Source organism: Macrobrachium rosenbergii, chromosome 21 (assembly GCF_040412425.1).
Source record: "Macrobrachium rosenbergii isolate ZJJX-2024 chromosome 21, ASM4041242v1, whole genome shotgun sequence".
Lineage (NCBI taxonomy): Eukaryota > Metazoa > Arthropoda > Malacostraca > Decapoda > Palaemonidae > Macrobrachium > Macrobrachium rosenbergii.
In genome coordinates this window covers 46,426,773-46,441,415 of record NC_089761.1, presented here as the reverse complement: position 1 = coordinate 46,441,415, position 14,643 = coordinate 46,426,773, and the positions used below count along the sequence as shown (strand labels likewise).

Below are 14,643 nucleotides of genomic sequence, written 5' to 3'. Positions count from 1 at the left end.
CTGTATAAGTATGTGGACTCTAAAGGATTGTTTGCTGAGAGTCAATATGCACATCGAAAGATAGGCTTTTGAGTGTAGAGTAATTCAAATAGATTTTAGTGCTGCTTTCGATTTAGTAAATCACAAGGCACTTACGTATAAGTTTCAGAATCTTGGAGTGGGTGGATGTGTTTTAGGTTTACTTCAAGATTTCCTCACAGGTAGACAGCAACAAAATGCTGTTGATGGGATATTTAGTGAACCAAGACCTATTGTATCTGGAGTTCCACAGGGCTGTGTTCTTGGCCCACTATTATTTTTAGTGTATATAATTGATATGGTTGCCGACATGGAAAACAATATTGTTCAGTATGCCGATGATGCAACACGTGTGGGTGTCGCAAAGTCTCCACTTATGAGAAATGAAACTGCCCTTAGTCTCAATCTTGACATGGAGCGGATTAGTGAATGGTGTAGTTGGTGGGGTATGAGGCTGAACTCTAATAAAACGAAAACACTGTTTATTAGCAGATCTCGTACAGAATTTCCTCCCCATCCTCCCCTCAAGTCGATGAGTCTCTGCTAAATGAGTCTGAGCTTCAACTATTCTAGGTGTAATTTTTGACTCACATCTTGCTTTTGAGAAACATCTAATGAAAGTGTCAGCAAAATCCGCACGAAAGTTAGGTATAGTATGAAAGACCTAATATATTTATAAGTGATAAAAGCCTCGCAATATGTTGTACGTCATTTGTCCTTCCTTTACTAGAATACTGTTCTCCGGATAGAGTGGTTCGTGGTGGTAGGTTTCTGTGTCTGAACATTTGTTATGACTTGGACCATCGACGGATGGTCTCTTGTTTGTCAGTTTTTCATAAGTTGTATTTTAGGAGAGATCTTTCACATTTAAGAGAGATCTTTCACATTCTTAAGTGATCCCTGATCCCCCTTTCCTGCCGAGAGCAACTAGATTTGCTGAACAGCATCACCAGTATTATATAAATGCGTCTCACTGTAGAACTTCTGTTTCAGAGGTCCTTTATTCCTCACACCATTGGACTGTTGAACAGTCTCCCTGAGGATGTTGTGCAATTGGAACCTCAAAAGTTCAAGCGAAGATGCAGTGCATTACTACCCTAGTACTATTCTCCTTGCATTTTAATATATTTTGTGTCTGTTTATTAAGTGATTAATTTATTTTTTTCTTTTTTAATGAGCGAGATCTCTTCTTTCTGTATTTCCCTTTACCTCCTCTTACTGCTTCCTAATGAACACCATATTCTTTGGAAGCTTGAATTTCAAGTCAGTGGTCCTTGTGGCATTGTCCATATGAATAGGGTTAGTCTTCTGAATGATAATAATAAAAATTTTTCTTCTCTCTCTCTCTCTCTCTCTCTCTCTCTCTCTCTCTCTCTCTCTCTCTCTCTCTCTCTCTCTCTCTCTCTCTCTCTCTCTCTCAGTGTATTATATACCTGATTATTATTTAGTTGAAGTATGTTAGGACACGAGTAGGAATGCGATTAAAATAAGAGCTTGAATCAATCATTTTTAGAAATATACCATTCAGGCCAGTGCTCAGCGGGCCAAACAGCGTGTAGTGGGTACAGAATTAGAGTCATCAGTTTAAACTGGACACAGTCTAGTGAATTTACTTTTTTATCATAGGAAAGACTCAGTGAAACAGTTTTTAAGAGAATACTTTAAATTCTCTCTGTATTTGGCATATATTTCATCGGTGTATATGGAATATACAAATAGAGACAATGAAATGCAAACAATCTAGACACAAGATAAAATTATAAAAATGATAATTGGCAATATCCACACCGTTGCTGAAGTAGTAGTAAAAATAGTCATGGTAATAGTGGTAATGAAAGTACTAATATTGAGGATAATAGTAAAATATTAAAAGTGATAACAATTAAATGCAAATTGCATGCAGTTAATTTCCAGCTAGGGTCCTTTGGCGGTTACAGAAGTCAGATCCAGAGGGCTAAATACGAAAAGTGAAAAAAAAAATCAGTAGAGGAATAATAACATTAATGATAATAATGATAAGAATTATCATAATAATAAACATAATAACACAGCAAAAACAACAACAACGACAATAACAGCAGATTCTGCAGATTACACTTTATTGAATTGCAAAAATAGAGAATAAGTGTACACAGCAACTCGGGCCACCCCGTGTGAGGAAAGATAACGCCATTTATGGAACTAGACGTCCTGTTATCCCAACTTTCCCAAATTTTAGATCTTCTTGCCTCACTGCTTACGATGCCTCGTATAAGCGAGTTGCTGCTGTTCCGCAGTCGGGTGATCAGACTGGACATCGTTCGCCTGACAGTGATTTTTAAATTATCCAGGCGGTTTTGTATGAACATCTCGCGAGGCAGAGGGCTAGCGTGGTGTTTTGGTGAGGGGTCACTGAATGTCATTGTGCACAACGGTGATAGGTCTCATGGCCTCTCGGGCATACAGTAGTTCGTCCAAAGGGTACACCCATATGTACTATATATATATATATACATATATACATATATATATATATATATATATATATATATATATATATATTATATATATATATATATATATATATATATATATATATATATATATATATATACATTATTATATATATATTTTATATATATATATATATATATATATATATATAAATTATGTATATATAAATTATATATATATATATATATATATATATATATATATATATATATATATATATATATATATATATATATATATATATATATATATATATATATATATATATATATATATACATACTTTATGTGCCTATATTAGCATCAGTTAACCCACTTTAATACCGAAAATAATTTCAAATTTCGTTAGGTCATTGCTTGATTAATGTAGATTATTCATCACCAGATTCGTATTAACAGCAAATTTTGAGCTTCATCTAGCAAATCTTTCTTTGATATGTTCCCATTTTTTCTCAATGAACTGATCACCGGATTAGGCGAACAGAGAGGACACCTGATCAATTATACATTTGCTTTTTCCTTGATAATATTCTTGGGAGTTATTCTCTAAATTTTTGAACTCCTTGTTCTTTGCTTCTTGGGCTTCGTCTGACAACATTCCGATAGGCAGGCTGAAACTGTGTATGACAGATGCTCCGTGAACAAGAGACTCACGCAATACCAGCCAAATCTATCTGCATAAACCCTTGCCGTTTCCATGCAGAACCTCTGAAACAGGCCAGGATCAATATCAAGGCCAGAAGACATAGTGCACAAAATTACATAAATCTTTCTGATAAAGTCGGAGTCTGTTCCAAGAATTTCTGAATCCTGGAGTCTGTTCCAAGAATTTCTGAATCCTGGAGCCTATTCCAAGAATTTCTGAATCCTGGAAAAATCTGAACGCAGTATTGCCATAATTAGTTTTCCCATATTCGCAATTTTTAGGCACATAAATAATTAATCTAGTTGTGCCTCTGAAGTGTTGTTGGATGGTTTCCTTTCGATTTGTACCGCTACCTTTTCTTCTCCGATCCTTGCTTGACATTTACCTATTTGAATTTTGTAAGAAATGTGCAAACGGTATTCCATACATCTAATCCAAGCATGAAGAGCTGTAAACCTACATTGCAGACCCTCTGATGACAATGGATGATTTAAAACTTCATATATTTATCTTCAAACCTGATTACAGCTATATACAAGGTTATTCAAGAGAAAATTTGATTCTTCATTTAAGTACTTGCTTACTTTTAAAATCGTTTGGCCAGTATAATCTAACAATTCTCTGAAGTTGATCTCAGCTGAAAAGTCAGAGATTTTACATTCGTTAACTGAAGAAAGGAAAGATTCATCTCTGACTTGCCGAATATGATTATAAGATGCGTATGAGTTAATTTTTTTTCCTGTGCTTTCGTTCTTAAATGTTGATAAACCGACTTAGATAGGGAGCAATGGTCTTCTTTAGGCCTATGAAGAGTTATTTGGAGCAAACCAGAGTATTTTACAAAGAAATTACTTCTTTGCGATGCACACAAGACCTCTTAACTTTCAACTGTTTAAGGAAATTAGCAGCAATTTCATATGCAGTGTCATGCAGGAATTCTTTTTCATTAATTTTCTCAAGATATCTTTTAGCTCTGTGGCCACTAAGACTGTCAAATTCCCCATCCTAAGCTCCATCTGATAGATTCTCAAATAAATTTTGATTGGTTATAGCCATTATTTTCTCATTAGTCTCTCAGCAACATGAAAACTAAAGAGAATATCACAGTCACTTACATGAGTTGTTGGCTTACGTCATACAAATCGGGTAATAGTTTTTCACGAATATTGATGTCCCGAATGTACAGCTGCAAAGCGCTGCGGGTGACATTTATATGATATGATAGCATGATGTTTAATACTCCCAACCATCACTGTTTCATCGTGTGCTCTGCTGTGCAACAATTTCTGCACATATGAGAAGAGAAAATTCATTTATATGTGCTATAACGTTAATTAAATAACCCATACCGAGAAAAATAACTACTAAAGAAAGACAGCAACGTATATATATCCAGCTGACAGCGTATTCAGATTTTCAATAAAGTTCCCAAACCCATCTGGTTATCCCTAACTGCGTCCTACTTTCTGTGGAAGTACAAATGCTACAGAAACAACCCCAAGACAATGAGCGCTTGTTTTCAGCGTGATCTGCAGACCATCAGATAAGTCGTTTGAACCTAATACTAAGTACTTGCAATGAAGAACTATCTAGTGATACAAAGGCAGTGTCAATGAGCGCTTGTTTTCAGCGTGATCTGCAGACCATCAGATAAGTTGTTTGAATCTAATACTAAGTAGTTGCAATGAAGAACTATCTAGTAATACAAAGACAGTATGAAAATGTTGAATTTCAAAACTTAATTTTTTGTTTATTTCTATCCATCCTCAGGCCCACTGTGCAACGTGGAAAAACGGAAGGGCTTCGAATAGGTAGAATGACTAGAGTGCACTGTTTCATTAATCTTAAATCTTCTGACACCACTCTCCTGCGCACGTTTTACGAGGCAGGTCCGTGGTATTATTCAGGAAAGATAGTCACCTTATGGGAACCTGATTGAGAACTCGAATGCGTTTTGAGCGATGTCTATAATAAACAGGGTGACAAATTGGTGGTAAAAACGATACATAAATAAAGAAGAAGGCCAGACGAACAGACGCCCCCCTCAGGTGGGGGAAGAGTATTAGAATCTATGTAAACGGAACAAATTCACTGGTGCAAGTTGCTGTTTACCGTGTGTGTGTTTTTTTTTTGGTAATGTTATTTCAGAAATCATTGTAATTTTTGTAATCACCTTTGCTTTTAAAGAAAGAGACAAGTATCCTCACGTTTATTTGGAACACTTCTTCCATCCAGACATGCCTAATAAATTCTGGCCAGCCACTCATACTCTATCACCTCCTCTCTCATGTAATCCCATGACCTCCAGATTCCTCTAAACTCACTACGTCCTCATCATTCACTTCCACAAGTATTCTGTAGAAGTACTTATTCTCCCTAAAATCTTGGCTATATTTTCCGTCTATGTTTAGTATTTGTTTTATTTTTTTTTCTCACTCCTAACTGCCACATCCATCCTCTGTATACCTGAACGTCATATTCTGTCATGCAATTATATCTCAGATCATATCATTTTTCGTTAACTAAACCTACACAGACACATACATTACGTATATATATATATATATATATATATATATATATATATATATATATATATATATATATATATATATACATACATACATACATATATATATATATATATATATATATATATATATATATATATATATATATATATATATATATATATATTGCATGTGTGTGTTTAAAAGGAAAAAATTCCTCTTGCATGGCGTCGAAATATCTGAACAAGCAGGTCAGTATTTGACAACTGCCGGCTTGTATGTAACCCCAGTTCATGATACTAATCAGTCATACTAGTGAAAGCTACCTCCATATATATAAGTTAACACACATCATTGGTGTTTCTGATTATGATTTCTTTAGTCATTAAAACTGAGCAGGTTGTCCCTGATGTGTCGTACCGTGAAAGCTAAAATCTCAAGCAGGCGGGAATAGAATTTTGAGTGATCGACTTATCCTTTAGCTGAAATGTTTGTCAGTATAACTAACAAGCGAATTCCTTCCCGTGTGTCGAATTATCGTAATGTAGAAAAGAGTCCGGTCCAGTGACATTCGTAGACATGCTTATTTAGAGTAAAAGGAGGGTTATCACTTATGGGAAAGAAGAAAATTTGATTTGTCGTGGATTGATATTGTCCAGCTTATAGCTGCGACTCGGAGAGATTATGCTCCTGCTTAAAATGAATACAATAAAAGAAACTCTGATACAACTCGGGAACATAAATGGTGGGTACGCTCAAATCAGCCCTTTTCGATGTAGAGCATACTTTGCTAAAACAAGACGGCTCTGCTACTCGATTTTCAGAAGAAAATGTAATGCTTATTCTGATGTGGTTGGCAATAAGAAGAGTAACGAACTCATTATACCACTTTTATTTCCTGAAGCTCAACGGACTTGTTTTGTGATGCCTTTTGAGGTGTAGAACTAAATTGCATTTTTCCATTTTTTCCTCTTTATGATGAAGAAGGATGATTACTTGGCTCCAAAGCTGTCTGTCATTCCTCTAAGCTAGCGACAGGAGGTTTCCTTTGCACGTATCAGAGAATGGATCATGTTAATCCATCAGCTAAATGCAGGGGTGATAGCACGTGTCGTGTCGATCACTGCTCAGTTATAACTTTCGTGTCATCCGCATTCTTTAATCAGTTGGCGAAAGTGGTCACGTGTTGCCTGATTTGTAACTAAGCCTTTAGAGTCCAGTCATGAGTTTGTACGACTGGTCTTGAATTAAGTGCTGCCTTTGATCATGTTAATCATGGAGTCTTTGTTTTCTGACTTAGACAGGTGGGAGTTGGGGAGCATTTTTTTTAGTATTTTATTGTTTTTATTTAATAATAGATTGCAAAGAGAAGCTGTTGACGAATATTTTAGTTACAACTGTAATGTGTTACGTGTTCTGAAGGATAGTATTCTTGGCTTATTACTCTACCATGTATTGGGATATATAACACTATATGTGGTTTGGTCTTGATAACAATGTTGCTATTGTGTTTGCATCAGTCACATCTGAATAGACCAGTAGCTACTACATCTTTTAATAAAGATGTAGCTAAAACTAATTTATGGTGCAAATTATGCGGATGACGTAAAACTTAAAAATACTCAAACTATGACTGATCGCCTGGTCAGTCTTGTCGTAGACAGTGTAGCCTATGGAACCATTTAAAATTCTATTGTCATTCTTGATTGCAAATTCACTTTTGAGAAACATATCCAGTCTGTCTTCCTTTAAATTGTCTCCGCAGTGGGCTAGTGCTGTAAGTACACCTCACGTGGTGCACTGTAGGCACTACTTGAGGGTCTTTGCATCATCCCTTCGGCCCATAGCTACAACCTCCCTCTTTTATTGCTTTTACTGTACCTCCGTTCATATTCTCTTTCATCCATCTGACTTTCCACCCTCTCTAACAATTGTTTCATAGTACAACTGCAAGGTTTTCCTCCTGTTACACCTGTCAAACCTTCTTACTGTCAATTTCCCTTTCAGCGCTGAATGACCTCATAGGTCCTTGGTCTTGGCCATTGGCCTAAATTCTATATTCTATCCTATTCTGTTCTCTTAATTTGCACAAGGAATCGGCATATTAATGAAATTTTTCAGCATCTGAAAAAACTTGAGGTTTGTTTAATTTCCTATTGCAGAGCTTCGTATTTTACTCTCCTGCACCGTCAGCCATTAAGTTCACACTGTGAATGTTTTGTAAAATTTTCGTAATTCTGTTTATGCTTTGCAATCAGATCCTTCCAAACTGTATCACCCACCATATAATAGTAGATTTGCTGTTAAATTTAACAGTCTTGTCTTTTCTTTTGCGAGGTGTGACCAAAGTGTGGGGTGATGTTTCCAGACATGTAGTCAAATCTTGGAAACTTTAGAAGGTCAAAATTTGTGCGAATGCTTTCGTATTAGCCAGAATCTCTTCATAGTTTGTTTTTATCATGCTTATTTTAATTTTACGAATATTCTCTTTTCCACACGGCTACTTTCTCAGTGGAGCATTCAGACTTTTAGCTGAGATTGCGGCCTTCATAATAATAATAATAATAATAATAATAATAATAATAATAATAATAATAATAATAATAATAATAATAATCGTTTTCTATCACGCCCCCATGATGGTAATAGAAAATGATCAGGCAAAGAGCACTGTAGGCATTACTAAAGGTTGTTTGCAGCGACCCTAGCTGCAAACCCTTTCATTCCTTTTACTCTACCTCCATTCATATTATCTTTCTTCCACCTTGCTATCCAACCTCTCCTAACAATTGTTTAGTGGTGCAACTGCAAAGTTTTCCTCCTATTACACCTTTCAGACCTACCTACTTTCATTTTCCTTTCCAGCGCTGAATGACCTCATAGGTCCCAGTGCTTGGCCTTTGGCCTAAACTCTATATTCCATATCCATTCCATTCCATTCCGATCAGGCAAAGATCATCTGGGACTATGGTAGGTAGGGTGGTACGTGCCAATAGACCAGACTTGACGCTGATTGACAAAATCAAGAAGAGTTTCATACAGCATTATACGCTGTACAGAAAAGTGGATTGCGGCGAAGAAACTTCGGCGCATGTTAAACTTGTTTACCTCCGAATTCACCGTAATACCCTCAAAGCTCACTACAACACCAGCTGCAAATTTCAGTATTTCTCGAGAAAAGTAGGCCTGTTTGGAGAGGCACCTAAGTGTTAGTATTCGAAATTCATGTTTGGAAATCTCAACTTGATAGTTTGCGTCTAAATCCGTGATTATGAAGCAAAACTCCATGTGATATTTTTTGTGATGGATTGCGTAATTGAAAAATTGCTTTCATCATGAGTCTCTGCGTATGAAGTCAACGAATAAAGGATTATTTCTGGAGTGAGTATCAGTGTCTGACGAATTTCATGTGAGAGCATCACCAACACTCACATAATGAAATGAATGCACACAAATTCAGGCTTTATTGCTTGCGATCGTAACATAATACACTAATATCAGTTAAAAATGAACACGATTGTCAACAGTTTATCTACAAGGCCAACTACACATATTAAAACATTGTTGATCAACTGAAAGGCGACATTGGTGAGATATTGTGAAAGAACTGTACAAAAACAAGTACATAAGAGCGTTTGGAGACAGCAAACCTTCACCAAAACTGCAGTCCACCCGCCAGAGTCCCTTCTCTCCCAAGAATTTTGTAAGTTGTTGCCAACCAAGAGGCCCAACTTTGGTAAAATTTTCTTAAAACTCAACGCGTCATTCTTTGTGTAAGCCTACTACCAAACAGGGAACCAAGCCGAACCAAAATGATAACCTCCGTTTAGGAGGCAAATACTTACAAGTTAGTTTTGGTTGCTGATGCTGGCAGTCCACAGATGGTGGATTGTAAGCATCAGTAGGCCTATACAGTGTGTGGGGTCTCGTATTATAATTAAATAATGAAGGAAGCGTAGTAATGTAATATTTGCTACCGTTGCTGTTTTTTTTTTTTCTAGGCATGTGTTTTGCATCTGTTTCCTTTGTGTGTGTTCTGCAGAATCTGATTTCACTTCTGATAAGTCTTACTCTTGATTAAACATATAGTGCAGAATTAGTTTCTTTTTAAATAACCAATAGTTGATGGGGTTTAGTGATAAGGTCTCTTTTTGTTCTGTTGGTTATTTGGTTCTATTGGCCGGTCTCTGCAGTAGCTTCTTTGAACACATAAAAATGAGAGATTATTCCATCATCGTTAATCTGTTTAAGCCAACTCGAAAAAAAATTATGAGGGCAGCTCTTAGTTTTCGATAAATACTGATAATCCAGGAGCAAGATTTATTTAACTTTAAAGTATATTTTTATGAGAAATGGTTTTGCAACATGTTTAGTAAGAGGCAACTCTCACAACATCACCCTTTATAGGCTTTTCGGTGAAGAGATAATTCTAGCCTTGCTAATTCTCCTAAGATCTCCTTCATATTATCACTTGTTTGAGTGAATCTGGTAAGTTTTGTTAATCCCATCATTGTTAGTCTCTTGGTTTTAGCGGTCACAACCCTTCTGTACAGTTTCTTAATTCAACAGCAGAAAGCTGTGGCTTCACTGTCCCTCATATTCCAGCTCTCATAGCGCTTTGGTTAAGTAAGAGAGAAACGTCGTCCCATTAGTCTTCATAAACTCCATGTCCAGAACGGGGCGACCATTCTCGTCCTTCAGCGTGTCGACCTCCTGTCTGCGAATTTCTTCGAAACCCAGTTTCTTAGAGATGTGGTACGTGATGATGTTCACTGCTTGAATGGAAGCCACATCGCAGCCCATCTCTCTTCCTTTCTCCTCACTCAGCTGGGGGATTAATAGCGAAAGATGAATGTCTTGAATATGGAAGACGGCGAGCTGTGACCACATTTCTCGTTCTTTTCAACAGGCATCAGCCATAAAGACTAATGATAACTAAGTCGCTCATAATTAATAAGAGCAGTAATGAATCATTAATAGCCGTGGAAGTGATAAAGAAGGAAAACTACAAGTCTTAGTTTTGTCATCTGCAACTTTGCAGATTACCTCATCCGAAGTGTCCTTAGGATAACATATGAAGGCTGTAAACTGAAGGTGTCCCTTAACTGGTTAGCATCATAGTTGTTCCTGCAAATACTATAGTTCATTACATTACTTCCTATTATTACTCTTTGTAAATAACTTACTTCCATTAAGGTTTAAATTTCACCTTCCCGTTCGCCTCTTTGAATAAAGTACTAAATACTCCTGTATATTCATCATATTTTCTGATAGTGTTAGTGTGAAACGACAGTCAGTACCGTGTGAGGCTTGTTTAGATTATTTGCCTTCTTCCAACCTTTGCCTAAAGTCAGAAAAGTTTCTTACGGAAACCTGATAATGCTGCAAGATGTAGATGGGAAGAATTTCAGTGGCTAAAGTTGTCACTCATCTTTTATTCTTCTCAACTTTCCAGGTACAGAAACATCGTGTCACTCACTTTGATGAGCTCCTGTGCCAGTCCTCTCCTCGTGTAATCGGGATGGACGCATAAAATCATCAACTCAAGACACTTCTTGAATTTCCCCTGGAAGACGTCCACTCCTGTGCTGAAGTTGCGCATGACATTTGAGTACCAGTTACTCTGCAGAGAGAAAGAGAAGTGAATTACGGTAAGTAGACCATTTACCTTTTTTTCAAGTTTATTTCTTATGAGTTCTCAACTAATGTTTACGTATGCATATGTTGAGGCTTCTTTGTTTATCATTTTGTATTGTCCTAAATAAGTCTTTCCTCATATGGGCATTATCTTCCTGGAAGCTTGCCTAGGAAATTAACTGCGTTTTTTGGATTGTTCCGGTGAAGGTTTGTACACTTTCGTATTATTATGTTTGAGGTTATATTGAAGCAGACATTTGTGTCGTGTTTCATGTCTTTTTACTCTTTATTCTTAGGGTCTACAACATTTTCTTCCAGTTCACTGTACTGTTTTTATTATTCCTAAATCTGCGCTTTCTTTCCTAGGTCATCCTATTGTTTTCATCTCTATTTTGTGCTTATCATATCGCATTGTGTCCCTAGTTGCCATCTCCAGTCTCCTTTGTGTTCAAAATCCTTCACTCTTTTCATCCTAATACTCCACTACTTTCCTCTGAAATCGTCTTCCGTTTCGTAATCACCTTTCCTTTTTATGTCAAATCCTATCTTGTCATCCTGAATCTTCATCCTCTCTCATCCCATATTCTCCTGTCTTTGCTCTTAATGTTCCTCCTTTTATATCCAAAAGCCTCTGTTTTTATCCCAAAAGCACCCCTTTTCGTTCACAAGCCTTCTCCGTTTCGGTCCCAAAGCCTCCATAATCACCCCTAATCTTCATCCATTTTGATTCCAAGTTCTCCATTTCATCCCATAAATACCCCTTTCGTTCAAAAATCTCGTCCCTCTTCGTCCCATGTCATCTTCCCCTTTCGTCCCCTTTCATCCCAAAATCACCGTCCCCACTTTTTTCCAAAACATTCTCCGTTTTCGACCCAAAATCCCCCTGCATTACCATGCCTCATCCTCCTACCACATCCTTACCTAAAACTATTCAAGTGTACCAGCTTCATACTATTCAATCTCAAATAATTGTGTTTCATCCCGAAAATCCAAAGCTCTTGTTTTTTTTTTGTTCGCAAGCTTCACCCATTTAAATCTTCATACTCCATTTTTTCCCCAAAATTTTCCTTTCTGCTTACAGGCTTACTTACTTGTACAGTAATTCTAAATCCCCTTTCCTTTTCAACCCAAAACCTGTCCTTTCACCCACGCAGCTCTTCTTTCAGCCCACAAACTTCACCCTTTTTAATCCTGAATCTCCCCCTTCTATCACCCCAAAACCTCGCTTTTCATTGACAACCGCCTTCCCTGTTTATCCCAACTATTATTGCTCTTTCACTTGCGCCCCTCCCACCCCATCAAAAAATATCCTTCCCGTTTCACAAGTATTCTCCTTTTTTCCATTTCAAACGTCCCCTTTGCATCCCAAATCCTCTAACCTTTTCCTCGTCGTATTTGGTCTCTTGGAAGATTTCGCTGTCGTCTGGTGTGACGATGAAGTTGCTCATAACAGCAATGATCCTCCCAGAGGGTTTTTCCCTCATGCCGTAACTGGCACCGCCTCCGAGTCCTCTGTTCGCCATTCCTGCTATAAAAGGCGTCATCTCTTTGGCGGTGGACTTCACTCCTACGCACTAGACGACAATAACAAAATGAGAATCACATTATGGCAAAAGAACTGTCGCAGAAACAGCAACTACGTATTAATAATCATAACAACAGCTTGCACAACAAATATTGATAATTATAGCAACATTAACAACAAAACAACAGTTACAGTAAGGGATAACTTCTCTAATAGTTTTGAATATAAGAAAAAATAAGGGTAGCTGCACCAACAGTAAAGAGAATAATGGGGCTTTATTAAGGCAGTTACAACTTATATAATTGTAGTAACGCCAATAATAACAGTAAAAATGTTGATTGTAACAACAAAAGCAACGACAAATGGGATAGTAACTGCAATAATGACTACGGAATTAAAGAATGACAGTACCAACTACAATAAGAAATAACCGAGTTACTTTAAGATTTGTAAAAACGACAACAACATTGACAAAATACGTTTATATATTCACATATCACATTTCAGTTGCTATCACACGGAAATTATTTAGAACTGCAGTTGTTTAGTTTGAGGTACATGTATATATATATATATATATATATATATATATATATATATATATATATATATATATATATATATATATATATATATATATATATATATATATATATATATATATATATATATATATATATATATATATATATATATATATATATATATATATATATTATATATATATATATATATATATATATATATATATATATATATATATAGTTTATAGACATATATAATATATATATATATATATATATATATATATATATATATATATATATATATATATATATATATATATATATATTATATTATTGTTGTGAGAGCATCGCATAATATCATGATAGTTTCTAGAGGTTAGAATGACAAGTAATGGGAAAAACGAGGAACATAAAGTAGTCTTTTCCTAATGACAAGCTAATGTACCATCATTCCTGTTTTGCGGTGTTTGTAAATTTAACGCAGAAGGTTGAAGAAAGAAGACACTTACCACTGGTTCATAGGGCACGTATCCAACATCCAAAAGTTCTCGAAGGCCTTCTTTGTCATTCTCCGACAGAATAAAAGTCTCCAGGTCCATTTCAATTGTCTTTTGACCTGAAAATGAAACTTTGGTCCATAAGTGAGGTAACTCGACGTGGAATGAGAGCTAAAAACTCATACTCGCACGAGGTGGAAAATTCTTGCAGAATAATTCCTGCAGTCGTGTCTACGAAGAGGCACAGGTGAAATTGAAATGTGGGACTATTAAAAATTGCATTTTGTCTTTTGTAACTTTACTTAGCGACACTGCCATGGAATTATCCTCAAAGATTATTATCATTAATTTCTCAACGTGTGATGAACAATTGAGTTCAAAGATAATGAGGGTAAAAAGACAATGAAGAAGTAGGATATTAAGCTTTCCAAACTCCTAGAAGATGAAAAACACAAAGGTGGATTTTCATTATTAAAAGGAGATGATGATTCTGTAAGTGAAATTTGTGTTCATATTTCGTTGCCACACACACACACACACACAATATATATATATATATATATATATATATATATATATATATATATATATATATATATATAAATATTACATACATGTAGAAATATATCTATTTCTACATCTTTCCAAGCATCCAAGCCACTAAACACTTAATTTAAAGCTGAAAAATAAAACAGTGCATTTTAGCACTGCCTGATAAGGAAGGGCAAAAGGAATATTGTCCCCTCCCTTAATCCAATAATTGCATTTTGTATATCTCTCCCACTTTCTCT

General features: G+C 35.9%; 3 protein-coding genes across 3 annotated transcripts in view; 1 reads left to right on the top strand and 2 right to left on the bottom strand.

Moving 5' to 3' along the window:
- LOC136850139 (sodium-coupled monocarboxylate transporter 1-like) overlaps window positions 1–14,643 on the top strand; it is a 180,676-nt gene that overhangs the window by 61,560 nt on the left and 104,473 nt on the right. Inside the window, exon 4 of the mRNA XM_067123724.1 lies at window positions 11,122–11,317. The gene's annotated coding sequence lies outside the window, so the exon portion shown is untranslated. The remainder of the gene's footprint in view (window positions 1–11,121; window positions 11,318–14,643) is intronic.
- Window positions 1–14,643, bottom strand: part of LOC136850141 (uncharacterized) — a 52,001-nt gene that overhangs the window by 16,464 nt on the left and 20,894 nt on the right. The window lies entirely within an intron of this gene.
- Window positions 9,116–14,643, bottom strand: part of LOC136850140 (uncharacterized) — a 10,019-nt gene continuing 4,491 nt past the window's right edge. Inside the window, exons 2-5 of the mRNA XM_067123726.1 lie at window positions 13,865–13,971; window positions 12,683–12,877; window positions 11,146–11,289; window positions 9,116–10,493 (exon numbers count right to left, since the gene is read on the bottom strand). Of these exons, the coding sequence (XP_066979827.1) occupies window positions 10,275–10,493; window positions 11,146–11,289; window positions 12,683–12,877; window positions 13,865–13,971 (665 nt within the window). The 3' untranslated portion in view covers window positions 9,116–10,274. The remainder of the gene's footprint in view (window positions 10,494–11,145; window positions 11,290–12,682; window positions 12,878–13,864; window positions 13,972–14,643) is intronic.